At 38.6% G+C, this 21359-nt stretch overlaps 1 protein-coding gene across 5 annotated transcripts in view; it reads left to right on the top strand.

The window, feature by feature from the left end:
* Positions 1-21359, top strand: part of SUCLG2 (succinate-CoA ligase GDP-forming subunit beta) — a 389660-nt gene that overhangs the window by 140010 nt on the left and 228291 nt on the right. For all 5 annotated transcript variants that reach the window (XR_006214899.1, XM_042979378.1, XM_042979379.1 and 2 more), the window contains exons 9-10: positions 6754-6850; positions 20436-20597. Coding sequence is in view for 4 of the 5 variants with exons in the window: in XM_042979378.1 (XP_042835312.1) it covers positions 6754-6850; positions 20436-20597 (259 nt within the window). In the remaining variant the exon portion in view is untranslated. The remainder of the gene's footprint in view (positions 1-6753; positions 6851-20435; positions 20598-21359) is intronic.

The following is a 21359-nucleotide window of genomic DNA, read 5'->3' as shown; positions in this document are numbered from 1 at the left end:
CGACGCTGCCCTACAGTCAGCTCCAGAATGTGCTCCATAACCCTATTCACATTCTCTGTATGCCTCTGCACATTGCTGTCTGTCTTACTTATTTGCAGTCGCCTTTGTAGATCCTGGTGTGCACCATGGAAGGGACATTGTCAGCTTTGCTCACTGCTCTGTTGGAAGCGAAGTTCTTGGCAGGTATATCAGATGCCCTGCAAACATTCGTCCTATGCGTGAATAGGTGCTACAACACGTCCAGGATGTCCACTTCGAAGAGCTTCCTGGGGAGTTGGTGATAGGCAGGAGAATAAATCTGGAGTGGGCAAATCTGCTAACCCCTTGGCTTGACAGCTCAGGAGGTGAATGTGACAGAGAGTTTTAGAGAAGGCAGTAATAGTTCTAGGGACCCCAGTAGATAGTTTCCACCACTCTTCATTTAGAAGAGAAATTTAAGAGTCATAGCTCTTTAAATGGTTGAATCACGTTTTTTCCAGCACTCCAGACACTCTTAGGTTTAAATGAATGACCTGTGGAAGGAAGATGAGCATGCAAGTTCTCAGGGGTCATGAAGCGCTATAATGTCATTGTATTTTTGACTTAAATGTGCTAAGGAAAGGAAAGAAGTTTTGAATTCATTTTTTTTCCTGTTTGTTTTTTCTTTTCATTGCCAACCAAATGAAAGCCTTTAAATCTCCGTTTGCTCAGCAAAGTTGGAGTGAGCTCTCCCTGGGTGCTGCTCACTCTGCTGGACCCTGGAAAACATGATGAGAAATAGCCACTGTTCTCCAGGGGCTCCCAGAACAGTGATCAGGTGCTGGTAGCAATTATAGGGACAGGGAGTAGGAAGGAGCGCGAGGGTAATCCTAGTTGTAGGTGTGTGGGAATTTGTTCATCTAGGGACAACTGATGTTATTTGTACACTAGGAAGGAGACTGTATGTGTGTTGGAGTAGTAGATTTGGGCATGCATTACGATGCTTCCTTAAGCCACAGGGATCAGTGAAATGTTCCAGAAAGTCAGTGTCTAGTAAGCAGAGGCTTACTCGCAAGAAAAGGAGACTTGGGAGGAGGCTCCCAAGAAGAGAAAACATGAAAATTGTTTTTATGTTTTTATTTATTTTTGAGAGAGAGACAGAGTACGAGTGGAGGAGGGGGCAGATAGAGAGGGAAACACAGAATCCAAAGCAGGCTCCAGGCTCTGAGCTGTCAGTACAGAGCCCAGTGCAGGGCTTGAACCCATGAACCGTGAGATCATGACCTGAGCTGAAGTCAGATGCTTAACTCACTGAGCCACCAAGAGCTCCAAGAAGATTATTTAAATGACCATTGATTAGTGATCCTTTGGTCAAGAAATGGTACCTTCAAGGTACCTTAGATTCAGTGTGACCTTGAACATTACTTAATTTTCATCTAGGATATGGTTTAGGCATGTGGAGGCTGTGCTCTCTTGGATGAACAACTTATAAAATGATTATCTTGTAAAGTTACTAATATCTTTCCAACCCATGCCTGTTGTGTCTGAACTCAGTGAGGTATTCACGTTAGACTTAAAGAAATATCACCTGGTACAGAAATTACCAAGTATGTGTTCCTGACAGAATTCATTTCAGCAAGAATTGGTTGAAAAGACTAAAGCCACAGGAAAGCAGAAAAGGACTGAAAATTCATAGATCTGTCAATTGTGTTAGTTATCCTCTATACTATCAACTTCTTTTTTTTTAATGTTTATTTATTTTTGAGACAGAGAGAGACAGAGCATGAGCAGGGAAGGGGCAGAGAGAGAGGGAGACACAGAATGTGAAGCAGGCTCCAGTCTCTGAGCTGTCAGCACAGAGCCCGATGCGGGGCTCGAACTCACGAACTGTGAGATCATGACTGGAGCCGAAGTTGGACGCTTAACCGACTGAGCCACCCAGGCGCCCTAATACTATTAATTTCTGAAACATAAGCACCCTGTATTGTCAATATGCAACTTCAGTATTTAAGCTAATGAAAAGATTTGATGGGCCCAGTTAAAAAAGATCACCAATACCTCTGGGAATGGTTTGTCCCTCTGGCTAGCTTTAAGAACTGTGTGTGAATGTTGATGACATTGGTTCCTGGAATCAAACCAAAATATTGCTAAAATTTTTAAGCTATTCAAACACTTTTGAAGGTACCTGTAAATTTGTCAGGGTTTCGTACATATGGCCCAAAGGATATTTGATTTTAGGCATCGTAATTTTTTAAATTGCTTAGCAAACAACCTTAAAATAACATTAATTGGTGGCAAAAGAAGAGAAAACAAATAGTCTGTAGAGTGTGGTTATGAACTGAGGAAGTAGGTGGCAGTAGGAAGCTGGCTGCCTGTAAGGTAAACAGCAGAATGTTTCCTTTGACTTGTGTTTAGTTTATTCTTTAAATCTGAACATGTTTGGAAAACTGGGGAGCTAACCCCCACTTTTCCCAGGCCCTGCCATTTCTGTTGTTGTACCTGCTCAGACTGACACATTTGCCTGCCTAGCCTTCACAGTCATTTACTTGGATGGCCTCTGGAACAGGGCACGTTCAGTCTCCAAGCCAGGCTGGTTCTCCCTTTTTTAGATCTTACATCGCAGATTTTGTAACACGTATCCCTTAGAGATCTCACAACGCAAATCTAATCATGCTTCATTCCTGCTCAAAAAAATGCTTATGGTCTGTCTTTGTACAGAAATGAACAGTTCTAACAGTGAATACCCCCAACTGGTGTGTTAGTATGTGATTGTAGTGGCACTAATGTTTAGAAAATTTGGGCTTCATGGTAAGTTACGTTGATAGAAGCTTAAGAAACATTGTTTCTTTTTAAAATTTTTTTCATGTTTATTTATTTTTGAGAGAGACCGAGAGTGAATGGGGGAGGGGCAGAGAGAGAGGGAGTCACAGAATCTGAAGCAGGCCCCGGGTTCTGAGCCATCAGCACAGAGCTGATGCGGGGCTCAAACCTATGAACCACAAGATCATGACCTGAGCTGAAGCCAGATGCTTAACTGACTGAGCCCCCCAGGTGCCCTGAGGCTTAAGAAGTTTTGAAGTGACCCAGCTATCCACTGACAAATAAGTGGATCCGCAACAGAAGGTTGTTTAGCTTTGAGAAAGAGGAAGATTCTGATGAGGCATGGACGAACCATGAGACATTGTGCTAAGTAAAATTAGCCCATCGCAAAAAGATACATGCGATTACATTTATATGAGGAGCCTAGAGTCATCAGATTCATAGTGATGGAAGGTAGAATGGTCGTTGTCAGACTAGGGGAGGGGAGAATGGGGAGTTGTTATTTAATGGGTATAGGGTTTCAGTTTTGCAGGATGAGAAAGTTTTGGAGCGTGGTTGCATGACACGGTCAGTATACTTAACACCACAGGAATGTACACGTAGAAATGATTGGGATCGTGAATTTTATAGTAAGTGTATTTCTAAAAAGAAGAAAGTTTTAAAGGACCTGGGATAAGATCTTATATATGTAGGTACCCAGAAGATTTTTTCTGTTACGTAGTTTCTCCTCATTATCCAATCAGCCATTAATTGAGCCAGTATTTCATTGCGTGTTGACTCTGCCCAGAGGCTGTGTGGGTACAGGATAGCTGGCATGCCTCTCTCATGCAAAACACTGCAGGCTCAGATCAATGGCCTAGAAAACCCCCCGAAATACAAGTCTGTTTGGCAGTGAGTTACATATCAGCTTCGCATTGTAACTCAAAATCCATTTGGATAAAAAAAAAAAAAAAAGTAAACATCAAATGAAAGAAATCTTACAGTATTTGAAAAAACTAATTGGAGAACCTCAGAGTGAGACCATCCTTCTTAAAGTCTGACCCAAAGCTAGAAGTGCTGAATGAAGAGTTCCATTATTACTGTTTTATGTGGCAGAAATAACAGACCCATGGGTGAAAGGTAAATGTTAAAGGAGAAGAATACTTGCAATTTACATGAGATGATGAGCTAATTTCCTTCATGTAAAAACCCTTCTTATAACTCAGCAAGAAAAAGACTAAAATCTCAACAGAAGAATAGGCAAAATTCACAGAAAAGGAAATACAAATGTCTCTTAAGCTCAGAGAATAATGCTTAAATTAACTAATAGTAGGAGTAGTCTATATGAGAGACCCATTTTTACCCGGCATACTGGCAAAGATTGATAGCCTGTGGTTGTGAATAGAAAAACAGTTTCTATGATCCTTGTTTGTGTAGTGGGAAATTAGTGAGAGCTTCCACCAAGAATTATTTAAGATCATCTTTCATTATTTAAAATCCCCACGTCTCTTTCTTTGCTCTACTCTGGGGAATTTATCCTTTAGATATACATACAGAAATGGATAAGGCAACATTTTAAGTAATGTCAAGCTATTGGAAACCTAAAGGCTATTGTTTAAGAGACAGGTAAACTGAATTATGGTAAATCCATTCAATAAGCTATTCTGTAGGGGCGCCTGGGTGGGTCATTCGGTTAAGCGTCTGACTCTTGGTTTCACCTCAGGGTCACGGTCTCATGGTTTGTTGATTTGAGCCCTGCATCAGGCTCCATACTGACTGTGGGGAGGCTGTTTGGAATTTTCTCTGTCTGCAACCTTCCCGCTTGTGTACGCTCGCTCTCAAGATAAATTAAAAAAAAAAAAAAAAAAAAAAAAAAAAAAAAAAGATTATGTAGCCACTTACAAGAACAAGATCATTGTATTTGTGTGGCTAATGAAGGCTTTCTAAAATCTGTTAGGTGAAGAAACAAAGTATAGAACCAAGGTGGTTTTTGCTAGAAAGGTGAGCGCAGAATATGTGTACTTGCACATACACAGACTGTCCCTCAGTGAAGCACCAGCCGGGAAGGGGGCTGCTGCTGGATGAGACAGGAGCCGTGTGGCTGGGGAGTCTGGTGAAGGTTCATAGGATGACCCTTGTGTAGCCAGAAAAAAAAAATCAATATTAAAAAATATTCAGTCTTATGCGTGTTTACTTATAGCTACTGGGTTTCAAATTAGGATTTAAGAAAGTTTATATAACTATATACATATATGAGAAAAGAAAGATATGTATGTGTGTGTGTGTGTGTGTGTGTGTGTGTATATATATATATGATAAAGACCATGTGAATTTCATTTCCAGGAGTTTTTCAGTCAGTACTGGAACAGAGAAAGTACTCTCAGTGTTTAACCACAGTGGGACTTTATTCTAGGGACTTGGTTACATGGTGATTCAAGAGTTGAGAAATTCCAGGATGGGCAGAGGCAAGGTAGAGCTAAGCCATAGCAGGAAATTGTTGCTCCCTGCATGCTGGAGGGACCAAGTGAGGACGTGGTATTTCTGTACCTTGGGATACAGAAGGTAGAACCCTGCTGGGCTTCTGGTGGTTGCTAAAGCCAGTGAAGGAGATGCTTTTTTTTTTTTTTTTTTTTTTTTTAAATATTCAGTTTATTTTTGAGAGAGATTGAGAGACAGCCCAAGCATGAAAGGGACAGAGAGAGGGGGAGACACAGAATCTGACGCAGGCTCCAGGCTCTCAGGGCCTGACATGGGGCTCGAACTCATGCACCATGCAATCATGACCTGAGCCGAAGTAGGACGCTTAATGGCCTGAGCCACCCAGGCGCCCCTGGAGGAGCTGTGTTTGCAAAGCAGGAGAGGTGTCCAAGTACCCCAGCTTTTCCATTTCTCCTACCTCTCGTCTCCTTCCACTGCCTCCCATTGGCTGAACTGCGCTGGAAACCATCTAGCCCAGGAGGCTTGGAAACTCAGCCTCCAAGTGTCAGCTCCCCTGATATACATAATAAGGATGGAGAAAAGCCAGAACCGGGTGTGAGGACAAAAATGCAGGGCTGGAACGATGAGCAAAAATGTTGCCAAGGGAAAATTACGGCTCGGCAGTAATAAAAATAATAAAAATTTTAATAATAAAAAGATGGCCCCAAGCGTGAGACTGATCCCAGCATTCAGCCATAATTGTACACAAGTCTTGCTGTGTTGCATCACAGGTGTTCACTACAGGTGTGAGCTTTCCAGGGTGGTGTCAGGCCTCCTTTGTGATGTCTTCCCCTCACCCCTGTTCACACAATGCCAGCATGCTGTGACATAGGCCATGAATAAAAGTTGGTTGAAAACAATGATTGGGTGAGTGAATTTCCAGCAGCCTTGAGAAAAATGAAGTCAGGGCATACCATCAGGGAAACTTGGGATACTGTTGCTCTTTGTGGCTTATGCCTTTGTGACAGACTGTTCAGTGTGAACGGGCTGGGCTGTTCAGTAACTGTACTGTGTAGGACTTTCATCTTCCTATCTTGCAACAGTTTCCATAAGACACTCAGTAATTGTTGTTTCGCAGGTTATAGGTTTGGGCTGATGAATGTTAATAACTTTTATTTTAGCATAATAAGGAAAACCTGGTCATTATAAACTCTCAAAATCATGTTTACATTTTACTTAAATGGAGATTGTTTATATTAATGATTGTGGCTCATACTGCATCATAGCTTGGCTAATAGGAACATGAAAATTTACAAAAAGATTAACGTTTTTTAGGCTGTACTGAAAATATCTTGTTTTCCTGATAACGGTCTTTCTTGGTGTCTGGAGGAGAGTTGAGCAATTCCTTCTAATGAATAGAAGTGGAAATTAAAATACTTCTGCTTTTCTCTTTTTCCCTTCAGAAAACCGAACTGAACATAAAGACATAACTTAATATTTTTAAGGTTACATTAATACAGCAAAATAAATGTTCTTTTACTGCTTTGGTGTAATTTCATTGTACTTGATCCTGTTTAGGCTGCAGACCAAATTAAGAAGCTGTATAATCTCTTCCTGAAAATTGATGCCACTCAGGTGGAAGTGAATCCCTTTGGTGAAACCCCAGGAGGACAAGGTAACCAGAACAACAACAACAACAAAGAAACAAATGAATATAATCGTTTATGCAAGCTATGAATTAAATTGTACAAAAGACTGTAGCAGTAGCTTTGCGTTCATTTTGTTCAGTAATTTAATTTCTGCCATGGTTTCGAATGCTCCCGTGATACGGTTGAACATTTCAGGACTTGAGTTTGTTTGCAGTCAGATGCCAGGCCTCAGGGGAAGCTCCTTCTTGTTTTATTTAGAAATATCCATCCACCAGCACGGCCTTGTTTCTTCGGGGCCATTCTTGCTTATAGTGTGGTAGAAATTTGGGTAGAAATGGGATCCTCTCCATTGGGGTGTAATGAATGCACCTGCTTTTTATGGAGCTAGAAATGCTTGAAGATTTTTAGTTTGCCTAAATCTGTACAAAATCACTTTGTCCTCCCCTGCTGGATTTACATCATCATAGTGAGACCCTAGTGCCCACGATCCAACTTACTTACTTACTTACCAACTTACTTAGTTACTTAGCTTCTGATTCAGGTGGGAAAAGGTTTCCCCAACTTCCCTTGCAGGGAAGGTTTTTTCCTACCCATAAGTTAATTAAAAAGTATAAAGAACTGTTTTCTATGTCAGCACCCATCACCATTTCCCTGTGCCTTATATACAGCTAGTGTTCAGTAAATTCTTTTTAATTCGATAACAAAAGCTTGTGAATGTGTGTGTGTTTAAAGGTAGAGGCTGGGATATCAGGTGGATAGGATATGGATACCAATATGTAAGTTCCATGAACCTTGTCTTTTTTTTTTTTCTTTTTTTTTTTTTTTTTTTTTTTAGCACATTTCACTCCCAATGTCTTGTATGGTATCTAGCATTTTGTGGGCAGTTCGTAAAGAGGGATTTGCCACTGAGTTGGTACATTAGGTGATCTGTTATTTGCAAATACAACCAGCTAGTAAGCCAAGGTGGACAGTACACTGTTTTACAAAGGGGCCTGGGTTCAAATTCTGGGTCTGCCGTGTTCTGGCCACAGACCTGGGCTAAGCCTTGGAGTTTGTTGTTTTGTTTCTTACTCCGAAAGAGTGGTAAAAATGGTAACTGTCATATCGGGTGGTTGTCAAATGAGGTGACTGGTGTTTGTGTAAGCATCCGCTGTCGCACACAAAATGGATGAGCATCACACATTCACAGATGCTCCTCTTCTCAGATAAGCCAGGAAAAACTGCCAACAAGCAAAACTCCAGGACCAGGTGGCTTCACAGGTGAATTATACTAAATATTTAAATAAGAGTTAATACTTACTTTTCTCAAAATATTTCAAAAGACAGAAGAGGAAGGAAAGCTTTCAAATCCATTCTGTGAGTCCAGCATTACCTTGATACAAAAACCAGAAAAAGATACTACAAAAAAAGAAAACTACAGGCCAGTATTTCTGATTAACATAAATACAGGAATCCTTAACAAAATATTAGCAAACCAAGTTCAACAAAACTTTGAAAAGATCATTCACTATGATCAAGTGGGATTTATTCCTGGGATGCCAGGTGGTTCAATATTTGCAAATCAATCGGAATGATACATCACATCAACAAGAGAAAAGATAAAAACCTTATGATGATCATTGCAATAGATGCAGGAAAAACATATGATAAAGTACAATATCCATTTGTGATCAAAACTCTCAACAAAGTAGGTTTAGAGGGAACATATCTCAACTTAATAAAGGTCATCTATGAAAACCCACAGGTAACAGCATACTTAATGGTGAAAGATTACCATTAAAGGTTTCCCTCTAAGATCAGGAAAGAGACAAGAATGTCCAGTCTCACTAGTTTTATTCAATATAGTACTGGAAGTCCTAGCCACAACAATCAGACATGAATGAATGAATGAATGAATGAACAATAAATAAATAAATGGAATCCAAAGTGGAAAGGAAAAAAATAAAACTTTCACTGTATGCATATAGCGTGATACTATATATATAGAAAACCTGAAAGACTCCACCAAAAAGCTGCTAGAACTGATAAATGAATTCAGTAAAGCCACAGTATACAAAATCAGTATATAGAAATTTATTGCATTTCTATACACTAATAATGAAGTGACAGAGAAGTTAAGAAAACAATCCCATTTGCAGTTGCACCCAGAATAATAAAACACCCAGGAATAAATTTAACCAACAATGTGAAAGTCCTGTATTCCAAAAATTATAAAACATTGGTGAAAGAAATTGAAGATGACACAAATGAAAGATATTCCATGCTCATGATCAGGACAACAAATATTGTTAAAATGTCCATACTAAACAAAGTAATGTACAGATTTAATGCAATCCCTATCAAAATACCAACAGCATTTTTCACAGAATTAGATCAGTTAATCCTAACATTTGTATGGAGTCACAAAAGAGCTTGAATAGCCAAAGCAGTCTTGAAAAAGAACCAAACTGGAGGTATCACGATCCCGGTTTTCTTTTTAAAAAAAAAAATTGTTTTTAACGTTTTATTTATTTTTGAGACAGAGAGAGACAGAGCATGAGTGGGGGAGGGGCAGAGAGAGAGGGAGACACAGAATCGGAAGCAGGCTCCAGGCTCCGAGCCGTCAGCCTAGAGCCCGACGCGGGGCTTGGTGACCTGAGCCGAAGTCGGACTCCCAACCGACTGAGCCACCCAGGCGCCCCACATTCCCGGTTTTCAAGATATACTACAAAGCTATATTAATCAAAAAAGTATGGTACTGGTACAAAAATAGAGACATTACGACAAAGGAGACAATATGAAATGGGAAAAAGTTTCTTAAAAAATGGTGTTGGGGAGACCAGACAACTACATGCAAAAGAATGAAACTGGACCAACTTTCTTACACCATACACAAAAACAAGTTTGAAGTGGATTAAAAATCTAAATGTTAAGACCTGAAATCATAAAAAAAATCCTAGAAGAAAGTACAGGCAGTAATTTTTCTGTATTGGCTGTAACAATATTTTACTAGATATGTCTCCTGAGGCAAGAGAAACAAAAGGAAAAATAAACTACTGGGGTTACATCAAAATAAAAAGCTTTTACACAGTAAAGGAAACCATCAACAAAACAAAAAGACAACCTATTGAATGTGAATAGATATTTGCAAATGATATATCTGATGAGAGGTTAATATCCAAACTATATAAAGCACTTACACAATTCAACACCAAAAAACCTAAGCCAATTAAAAATGGCAGAAGACATGAACAGACATTTCTCCAAAGAAGGCATACAGATGACCAATAGACACATGAAAAGACGCTTAACACCGCTCATCATCAGAGAAAAAAATCAGAACCACAATGAGATCACTTCACACCTTTCAGAATGGCTAAAATAGAAAACATAAGAAACAAGTGTATGTGAGGATAGGGGGAAAAAGGAACCCTTGTGCACTGTTGGTGGGAATGCAAAGTGGTGTACCCATCATGGAAAACAATGTGGATATTCTTCAAAAATTTAAAAATAGAATTACTACTGGATATTACTAGGTCACCTATGGGAAATGTTTAATGTGGGGGAAAAACGAAAACACAAATTCAGTATATATGCACCCCTGTGTTTATTGTAGCATTATTTACAATAGTCAAGATATGGAAACAACTCCAATGTCCATCTATAGATAAGTGGATAAAGAAGTGGTGTGTGTATGTATATGTGGTGTCTGTATGTATGTGTGTATATATATACCTATATATATATATATATATATATATACACACCTATGTATATATACACACATACATATAAATATATATACACTTATATATACCTATGTATGTATATACATACAGTGGAATATTACTGAGCCATAAAAATGAATGGAATCTTGCCATTTGCAACATGGATGGATCTAGAAGATATAATGCTAAGTTGAATTAAGTCAGAGAAAGACAAACCTTAAGATTTCATTCACATGTGGAATTTAAGAAAGAAAACAAATGAACAACAAAAAAGGGACAAACAAAAAAACACACTCTTAAATGCAGGGAAGAAACTGGTGGTTGCCAGAAGGGAGGTAGGTGTGGGATATAGGTGTAATAGGTGAAGGAGATTAAGATACTCATTGTGATGAGCACTGAGTAATGTGTAGAATTGTTGAGTCACTGTATCATACACCTGAAACGAATATAACACGGTATGTTAATTATGCCAGAATGTTTTAAAAAACACAAAATGGGGACAATAATATTAATACCTACCTTAGAAGGTTATTATGATGGTAATGTTCTCAGAACAAAGCATAGCATATGGTAAGAGGTACAAAAGCATTCGCTATTATGATTTTATTAGTTCTTATCCTTTTGAAAGTCAAACAAATAATAGACATTGAAGGTAAAACATCATACAAAGATTAGGATTTGTTTAAAAATTTAATTGTCCCCAACTGCACTTGAACTAATACAAAATAGCCCTCAATTCCCTCCATGAGTCTTTTGGTGTTTCTGGTGGAGGCTTCTGTATTCTTGTAATAAATTCTCCATTTTCATTGACAAATAGTTAAATTAAATGATAGCTATAAAAAAAATAATCAGAAAAGGTATGGATTTCATCTTTTTACCTATTTTTTTCTTTTTTTTTTTTTTTTTTTTTCTTGTTGTAAGGATTTCAAGTTAGGATAGACAAATAGCTAATGTTTAGGAAGCCATTGAAAATAACATATTCCATGTTTTACACATGTGACCCACCAGATTTTTATTTGATGGGTCATTTGTAAGCAAACTACCTTTATTTGTAAATATTTTAAAAATTCTGTCTGACTATAAAATCATCAGTATTTCATATAGAGAGGAAGTGAATGGAAGAAGATTCTTTTTTGAACTCACATGACATAGTGTACTGTGATGGACTTTTACATACATTCTTTTTTATTACTTACAGCAACCCGGAAAAATAAGAGGAGTTATTATCCCCATTTTACAGAGGATTGAAAATTAGTGTGACTCCACCATAGACATCCAGTTACTGAAGCTGGGATTTGAACCCATGTCTCTCTCAGGACAGTGTACATGTTGGTTTCTACATACCAGACTGCCTTCTTTTCTACCTTCTTTCTCTTTAAACTGTTAATTTACTTTTATCAGAGTGATCTGGATGTAGTCTCCAGTTTGGGAATGTTAGTCAAAATTCATGCTGCCTTGAGTGGCTATTAATTACATCCCAGAAACAAAAGAGAAGGAAGTTCAATAGAAGTTCTTAAAGGTCATGGCTTGCTTTTCAAACTAGTATGCGTAAGCAACCTGGTTATTTCATATTTTTAAAAAAATGGAAATTCAGCCAAGGAGTTGGGTAAAAATCATTCATTCAGCTACTTTCATTCAACTCTTTGGTAAGTTGTCAGTCACAGGTTATAAGGATACAAGAAATTTTCCCTAGCGTGTATTTGTAAAACCTCAGGAAATTGGAAGTTTTTATTTTTTAACTATCAAGAGAAAGGAAATTCTTGAACTTTTTTAAAGGAATCATCATAAAATATACTCCGTGTATACAGCTCATTAAAGCATAAGTCTTATGTGATATTTTTAAGAGCAGAATTATCTTTAGCTGTTAATTTGTTCATTGTACCATAAAAGTTCAGCTATTGAATTATAATCACAATTAAATGAGTATGTTGGTTTATAACTCTAATGAGCAGTAGTCAAATTAAACCCAATTAGGAAACGGTGATTAATGACCAAACGTACAAATTGATCTTCATCATTGTCACAATCCCCTAAAGCAATCCTTTATTTAGGAGCTGTAAAAAAAAATCATTTATATCCTAGAAGTATTAATAATCTTAATATTTATAATGTGAATATTTAATTTTTTCCATTTAGATCAGTAATAGCAGAGCCTATAACATTTCACATTAAAATTGTGATTTAATAATGACTCTTAATTTAGAAGTTTAAGGAACTTGGTATCACACCAGACATTTTTACTTTAAGCTTATTCATTGCAGAGCTTCTTTGTAAGAGAATTTCTTCCATCTTCCATTGGTTAATGAGGACCATTTTTTAAACGTCCAGATGATTGGTCATATATTTGCACAGCAGATGATACCCGGTTGGATGAAGAATGGTGATCTTGATAACATCTATGCTGCTAGGTCACCTATGGGAAATGTTTAATGTGGGGGAAAAACTGTAGTCCAAGAATTGTTTTTTCCAACGTGATTAAAAATTTGAGTCAAAGAATATAATTTGGCATCATTGACTGTAATGTAATTTAGTGACTGTTAGCTAGGATTATAATGGTTGTTAGTGACAGAAACCTGTATCAATCTAGTTTTTGTTAAAAAGCTTCCAGGTCAGGGAAGGATACCTGTTTTCCTCATATAACAGGGAAGTCTACAGAGTGGACTGGTTTAGGGCATGAAGGGAAGTAGGGATTCTCTGATCTTCCAGCCCATCTTGTCTCAGAATTGGCTTGTCAGCCGGGCTTTCTGAAGTAACAGCCAAGATAGCTCCCAGTTTCCATCATTCTCCCCCAGGAACCATAGCAATCTTTTCCAATGATTCCAATTGGCCCCGCATGGGTCACATATCCGTAGGTAGACCAATCACTGAGCTGGAAGCACATGTATAGGAGAAAGGCATTTTCTCAATGCAGAAAGGGACATTGAGTCACAACGTGTCTACCAAATTCGCCTAACTTTTATTGACATGAAAGTAAACTGTTAATTAAATATTCGAAGAGAAATTAACTATTTTCCTTGCTTGTCCAGTTGAATTGCCAGAATTAATCCATTAAATATGTGGCCAAGTTAGAAGCAGGGTTTTCTTTATTGTTATTTATCTACCTGTCCATGCATTCATTCATCTATTTTGCAAGCTCCTGTGGGATTTTATGTTCTATTTCATTTCTTCCCACTTTCAGGCAGATCTGGCTGTACACAGACTTCTTTGTTTGGTGTCTTTCATGTTTTTCAGTGAGGAGAATGAGCATATTGTCCCCTCAGGAGATGTTTGCCAATACCTAGAGACTTTTTAATTGAGATATAACCGACATATGACATTGTATTAGTTTCAGGTGTACAACACAATGATTCCATGTGATCACCACCGTGAATCTAGTTAACACCGTTTTTGTTTATTACAACTGCGAGTGTAGGATGCTACATGCCTCTTGTGTGTGGAGGCCAGAGACATTGTGCTATACACAGCACAGAAAATGATCTCACCTCACCTACCAGGGAGTCCTGAGAATTCCTGCTCCAAGGCATTTTCATCATTTGGAGCCCAAATCCATTCACCACGCTAAAGGGATGAAACCCAGTTTGAAACCCTGACTGCCTGGCCAAGACTCCATGAGAGCTAGGGGTGAGTGATCCAAAGTTAATTTGCACATCAAATCCCTTTCTTGCTTCAAATGAATTTCCCTAAATAGCTACCCTGTTGCTTCATGTTAGCAAGTGCCCATGTTGTTGGTGGGTGTTTGTCTCTGTTTTTCTCTTTATACATAAGACTCTATTTTCAAGAACATTTTCAGTTCTCTACCTTCACCCAAATCCCCCTCCTGCCTCATATCTATTTTCTCTTTCACAGCAACTCCAGAAAAGTTCTAAAAAGTGTACAACTCTTGGAACATCGCTATTTAATGGAAAGTGGGACCAATTTTAAAGTATCAGCATTTTAAGGCCATCTTGGCAAGGTGCATTTCAGTAGCCCATTATGGTTACTTAACACAAATCAAATACAGTGCAGTGCTTGCAGACAGATTATTTTTCAAACTAATTATGACAGTCTCATTTCCTGCTGTTTTTATGTTTCTTTTATATGCGAATTCCCCTCTGAAATGTAGTTTTCTTTTGTTTAATTCTGTAGCACATTCTTCTGTTGAAACTCTAGGGTCAGAGGCTGCTAACCGCCAGTCAGATTCTTCATCTAGGTTGGTGAATTGGCAACTCATAGAATCTCACACCGCTAAACAAAAAAACCACAACGCCCTATGAATCTAAGTACCGCAGCTTTCTTTGATATTTGTTCAGAAGGAAAATTCATTTGTATAATCTATCAAGCATGTAACAATGTGCTTTTGATGGTGAAAATTGTTTTATAAATATTAATAGGTATGTTTTTTCACCCACTTTGTAAACAGAATGGCCTTTGTTCAGGATGAATTTTCTATGGAATTGAGGTTTCATTAATGTGACACTCAAAATCTTATGTCGAACCAAGATCAGTACCTCCAAACATACATTTTACCATAGTTTGTTGTTATAATAAATGAAAAAGCTAAGGTTTGAGTAAGCAGGTTTATTTTATTGCCCTGCCGTTCACATAGACATCAATCCATTTTTAACATGCTCATTCTAAAAGTGTACTTGGACAGTCTTACAGAGGGAAACAAGCATGTCAGAGTCCATCAATATTCAGGGATTAATCCACACCTTTTGTGCAAGCTGCAAGTTTTTGTTTATTTTTCCCGTTATGCTTTTTTGTTTTCATGCCAGATGCACTTTTCTGAGTTTCTCTTTCACTGTAATAAGTTTGGTACCTGAGGCTATAGCAGCAGGAGAAGTGTGATGAGGTGCTTGGTGATTGGCAGCCTTTTTCTGTAAAGGGCCTGAGAGCCTCTGTTGTATGGAGTCTGCTCTGCTATTGTCTGGGGACAGCAGCTACTGAACTATGTAAACGAATGGGTGTGGCTGCATTCCAGTCCCAACAGCTATACTTTGCCATCCTCTGACTTAGATTCTCATTTGGGGCTATTTTATACCAATCTTTGGCCACACTGGCCTTATGCAAAGGTGCGGTGTGTGATTTGAGGGTCACCAAAGTCATCTCTGCCTTTAGACAATAATCTCCTTCTCCCATCAGTTACAAAGCTGGAAAGGCCAACCATTAAAATCTTTCCTGTGGGACATACTTATGTTTTCTGAATATGGCATTTCACTGAAAATCATAGGTAACTTGTACATCTGTAAACTCCAGTAGGCTTTAGTTTCAGTTCATTGTAAATAGAAGTCTAGGGTTATAAGGGAAAGGGGACCAAGTTACAAGTCATTTCTAGGGACAGGAAGAGGGGAGAATCTAGCCTGGGCTGCAGCATTGTGAGGCTGAGTGTAAGAAAACTGTGCATCCAAAGGCAAGGGAATTAAAAGCAAAAATGAACTGTTGGGACCTCATGAAGATAAAAAGCTTCTGCACTGCAAAGGAAACAATCAACAAAACTAAAAGGCAACTGACAGAATGGGAAAAGATATTTGCAAATGACATATCAGACAAAGGGCTAGTATCCAAAATCTATAAAGAACTTGCCAAACTCCACACTCAAAAAACAATCCAGTGAAGAAATGGGCAGAAGACATGAATAGACACTTCTCTAAAGAAGACATCCAGATGGCCAACAGACACATGAAAAGATGCTCAACGTCGCTTCTCATCAGGGAAATACAAATCAAAACCACAATGAGATAGCACCTGACACCAGAGTGGCTAAAATGAACAACTCAGGAAACAACAGATGCTGGCGAGGATGTGGAGAAATGGGAACCCTCTTGCACTATTGGTAGGAATGCAAACTGGCATAGCCAGTCTGGAAAACAGTGTGGAGGTTCCTCAAAAAATTAAAAATAGAACTACCCTATGACCCAGCAATAGCACTACTACGAATTTATTCAAGAGATACAGGAGTGCTAATGCATAGGGCACATGTACCCCAATGTTCATAGCAGCACTTTTAACAATAGCCAGATTATGGAAAGAGCCTAAATGTCCATCAACTGATGAATGGATAAAGAAGATGTGGTTTATATACACAATGGAGTACTACGTGGCAATGAAAAAGAATGAAATATGGCCCTTTGTAGCAACGTGGATGGAACTGGAGAGTGTTAATGCTAAGTGAAATAAGTCATACAGAGAAGGACAGATACCATATGTTTTCACTCTTATGTGGATCCTGAGAAACTTAACAGACCATGGGGGAGGGGAAGGAAAAAAAGTTAGGGAGGGAGGCAAACCATAAGAGAGAATAAAAACTCTTAAAAACTGAGAATAAACTGAGGGTTGGTGGGGCATGGAGGGAGAGGAAAGTGGGTGATGGGTATTGAGGAGGGCGCATGTTGGGATGAGCACTGGATGTTGTATGGAAACCAATTTGACAATAAATTTCATATTAAAAAAATTAAAAACTTTGCGGGTGGAGTATGGCTGTAGTGATAATAATAATAATAATGAGTGAGTGCCAGCTGTCTGTGCTAAGTGCTTTGCACAGAGTCTTTGCTTGCACCAACACCATGCAGTCGAAAATACTCTGGTCCCCATTTTACAGACAAGGCCCCTGGGCTTAAGAGTGGGTGATGTTGGAAGTGTCTGACTAGGAAGTGTCCGGTGTGTGTGATGCCAGAGTTCACTAAGTGGTGAAGTTCACGGGAAAGTGTCCAGGCGATACGGCATTATGAACTGGGATAGTGAGGCAGGAAAGCCCTTTGTATGTTTGGGACCACTTTTAAAATATTAAGCAGATATAACAACTATGTGTCTCAAAGAGTCTAGCTCCTTAAAGTGATTTTTTTTCTCCCTGCCCTCCACCTACAGAAAAAGATTAAGGCTTTTAGGGTGACAATTTAGTTTTGGATCACCCTTTTTAACTCCCGAGTCACCTTCCTTCCTTCCTATTTATGTGGTATTTATGACTTGCTAAAGCACTTGAATGTAACATACATTGACCTAGGTGTGTCCTTGGTTTTCTCTACAGAGAGGGAACAAATGGCCACTATAGATAGGCCATTTATCCCACAAGTATGATACCTGTATGTGCACCTTTATTTCTTCATGTAGGTACCCCTTTTATCCCACAATCACCATTTTCAAGCTCTAGTTTAAAGTTTTTGTGGGGTGGTCTCCAAATAATGAACTCATTTCTGGACTTGGTATATCCAACATACCCCTGGGAAGGAGCATTTTTTGAAAATCTGGTTTTGCAGAGTTTAGGTGGGACTGCCTTCTGAACTTTGCATACGTATCCATTAATTATGTTCCATGAAGTAGCTTGGAATTGTAGCCTTTGTAAGGGGCAAAGATCAGCCTGGACCTATGTTGATTTACTAGTTTATTGATTTTGACCGAGAAGTCTTTTATTTGAAACTTTTCAGTTAGGAAGTCAATTTGATAGCCTTTGTCCATTCATTTTGAAGGTGTCAGTTACAAATAGTCGTGCCAATGAGTAATTGAGGAGCTAAAATTACTAATACATTAATTAAAATGTATTTATAACCTAGTGGAAAGCCAAGAATGAAGTTGCTTTCCTATTGATTATTATACCAGTCATTAACTGCTGACAAAATGCCATTGCAGCAGGCAGAGAACGTTGGCCAATTCCTTTGGTAATTGTAGGATTCCATCATCAAGATTGCAGTATTCTGGAGAGTAATTACTCATTTGCTCCGTGTATTCACAGTGTGTGGGTAAAGTGGTTGGACATTTTGTGGCAAGACTAAGGATTCTGGCAGACATTAACTTCTACATAAGATTCTTTCTTGACAGTCAGTGCTACTTTAAATAATTTGTGGTTTGGGGCGCCTGGGTGGCTCAGTCGGTTAAGCGTCCGACTTCGGCTCAGGTCATGATCTCGTGGTCCGTGAGTTCGAGCCCCGCGTCGGGCTCTGTGCCAACAGCTCAGAGCCTGGAGCCAGTTTCAGATTCTGTGTCTCCCTCTCTCTCTGATCCTCCCCCGTTCATGCTCTGTCTCTCTCTGTCTCAAAAATAAATAAAATAAACATTAAAAAAAATTAAAGTAAATAAATAAATAAATAATTTGTAGTTTGAGCTTTTATTTATGCCAAGTATTCTTAGATGTTAATATGCCAGTTCTGCATAGACTTGTATCAAAGTACTTGATTTTTGTGGTAGAGAGACCCTTGTGAAAAACCTCTATGTAGGATCTGTAACTCTAGGATGTTGTAATGTAGCAACATTTTCTTGTAAGCAGCTGGGAATAACAGTCTATGGTCATTGCTTTGGAGTGAATTATTGCAGGGTGGTTGTTACCCTCTGAAGAGGTAGGTGCCTTTCAGCTATGCTGGGGGAGAATGGGTAATTTCTCTAAAGGGTGAGTCAAAACTCCCCGCCTACCAATATCTCAAGTAAAGTAAAAGAAGGTTACAATGGAATGTCATCATAGACAACTAATTTCTGCCCTAAGAAATATAATAAAAGGGGTCAGATCCCAGGAAACCTGCATGCCATCCCTCCCCACTACCGCTTCTCCCTGAGTGTTCGTATAGAGATATCCTGTAAGTCAATGAAAGTGCTGTTTTCTTGGTCCATCCATATCATCCAGTGAGTTTCAACTGTGTCCAAGTCTCTTGGCCTTGAGAGAATTGGAGATTTCTACCTGCACCAGAGTAGAAACAGAGCTGATAATGCCTAGCTACCTTCCATTATATCTGATCAGTCTTAGTGTTTTATAACTTGAATCAAAAGAATCATATCCTGCACGTATCAAGATGATGGTCCTGGTTTGAGCAGACCCTGGAGGAGGTATATCAGCAGTTTAGGGACTGTTATTTCCCTTTTCTGAATAAAAAAGCTGAGGCCCAGAGAGGAAGTAGGTTATTATGATTATTTTTTAATCAAGTCATAGAGTTAGTTAAGGGTCAAATAAAAACTATTGGTTCTAGGACACCAATCGGTGGCACAATCGGTGAAGATTTCGACTTTTTTTTTCTTAAGTTTTTTTTTTTTTTAACGTTTATTCATTTTTTTTTTGAGAGACAGTAAGCAGGGGAGGGGCAGAGAGAAAGACACACACGCACAGAATCTGAAGCAGGCTCCAGGCTCTAAGCTGTCAGTACAGAGCCCAACACGAGGCTTTTCTCACGAACCATAAGATCATGACCTGAGCAGAAGTCAGCCGCTTAACTAGCTGAGCCATCCAGGCACCCCGGCATCTAACTTTCGATTTTGGCTCAAGTCATGATCTCCCCATGTGTGAGATTGAGCAGGCAGGCATCAGGCTCCACACTGACAGCAAGGAACCTGCTTGGGATTCTGTCTCCTCCTTTCTCTGCCCCTTCCCTGTTCATGTGTGCGCATGTGCTATTTCTCTCTCAAAATAAGTAAATAAACTTAAAAAAAATATATGGATTTCGCCAAGTGTTCTTTCCAAGAAATCTTTCAGAAATATTAGTGAGGATACTGATTAAATAAAGATTTCACTTTACAGCATCAGGACAAAGGACAGTGGGATTAAGCATTATAATCTAGGTTCTCTTTGCATAGAAAGTAAAGGTGATGATTAGTGGTTAAATACTAAAAATGAATGTAATGAAAATGGCCTATCAAATCTGTGTTAACTGTGGCAGTCTGTACCTTGTAATGGGTGACCACAGTTTATATTACTAATTTATTAAACAGAGACCGACAGGTATAAATTACTATGTTCGTTATTAGAATGTAAGTCCCTTGAGAACAGGGTCTTTGTCATAATCGTCTTTGTAGCCCTAAAGTGTAAGATCAAGAAAGCCATAACCACTTCTGCCTGTATCATGAGAAAAAATGACAGTATTTTATTTTTCTTTCTCCTGTGTTAGCCTGGGGAACTAACTAATTTGTAGATTCTTAAGGGATATTCACGTATGTGCCTTGTTCCCTTTAGTTGTCTGCTTTGATGCAAAGATAAACTTTGATGACAATGCAGAATTTCGACAAAAGGACATATTTGCTATGGATGACAAATCAGAGAATGAGCCCATTGAAAATGAAGCTGCCAAATATGATCTAAAATATATAGGATTGGATGGGAACATTGCCTGCTTTGGTAAGAAAGTAGTTCTATCAAAAGAATGATTTGTGGATTTGGGGGGAATTTAGGAACTCCTGATTTCTGAACCTTTCTGAACTGTTATTTCCTAAAAGCCAGTAAAAATAGGAGTTTGTTTGTTTGTTTGTTTGTTTGTTTTTGTAGCCCCAAAGTCTTAGGAAACAATTTGGAGTTTCTTCCCAATACATTTTGCTCAGTGGTCACTGGTTTAAAGCGCGGTTTCTCAAGTCTGGCACTTTTGACATTTTGGGTCAGATAATTCTTTTCTGGGGGTTGGGGTGGGGGTCCTGTACATTGTCAGGTATTTAGCAGTGCCCCCTGGCCTTTAGGTGCCATTGACAACCAAAAACATTGTGATAGCCAAAAATGTCTTCCAACACTGCCATATGTCTTCTTGTCAACAAAATCACTCCAGTTGAGAAATACTATGTTAAAGCATCTCAGTTAAATTTTGTGTCATAAAAATGGAAATATTTACTACCCCAGTCAGTGTTAATATGCTAGGAACCATTCTGGAAATTTGTGTTTAAGATACAGTTTCTCCGAGGAAGTGGAAGAGAACATACACTTGAATCATTATACTCCAGTTTCGGCTTTTATGATCACCAAATGATAAAATGTTTAATCCATTATCCAGTTTATTAATAAAACAATTGATTCTATCATACTCATCTAAATTTGTGAAAATGGCTTATTCAGCTGAGATAAGAATGGATCTATAGAGGCAATACAATTTCTGTTATTGTCCACAGCTTATAG

This window comes from Panthera tigris, chromosome A2, assembly GCF_018350195.1.
Source record: "Panthera tigris isolate Pti1 chromosome A2, P.tigris_Pti1_mat1.1, whole genome shotgun sequence".
Classification (NCBI taxonomy): Eukaryota; Metazoa; Chordata; class Mammalia; order Carnivora; family Felidae; genus Panthera; species Panthera tigris.
Note: the sequence above shows the minus strand (reverse complement) of the source record. Positions and strands in the feature narration are given on the sequence as shown.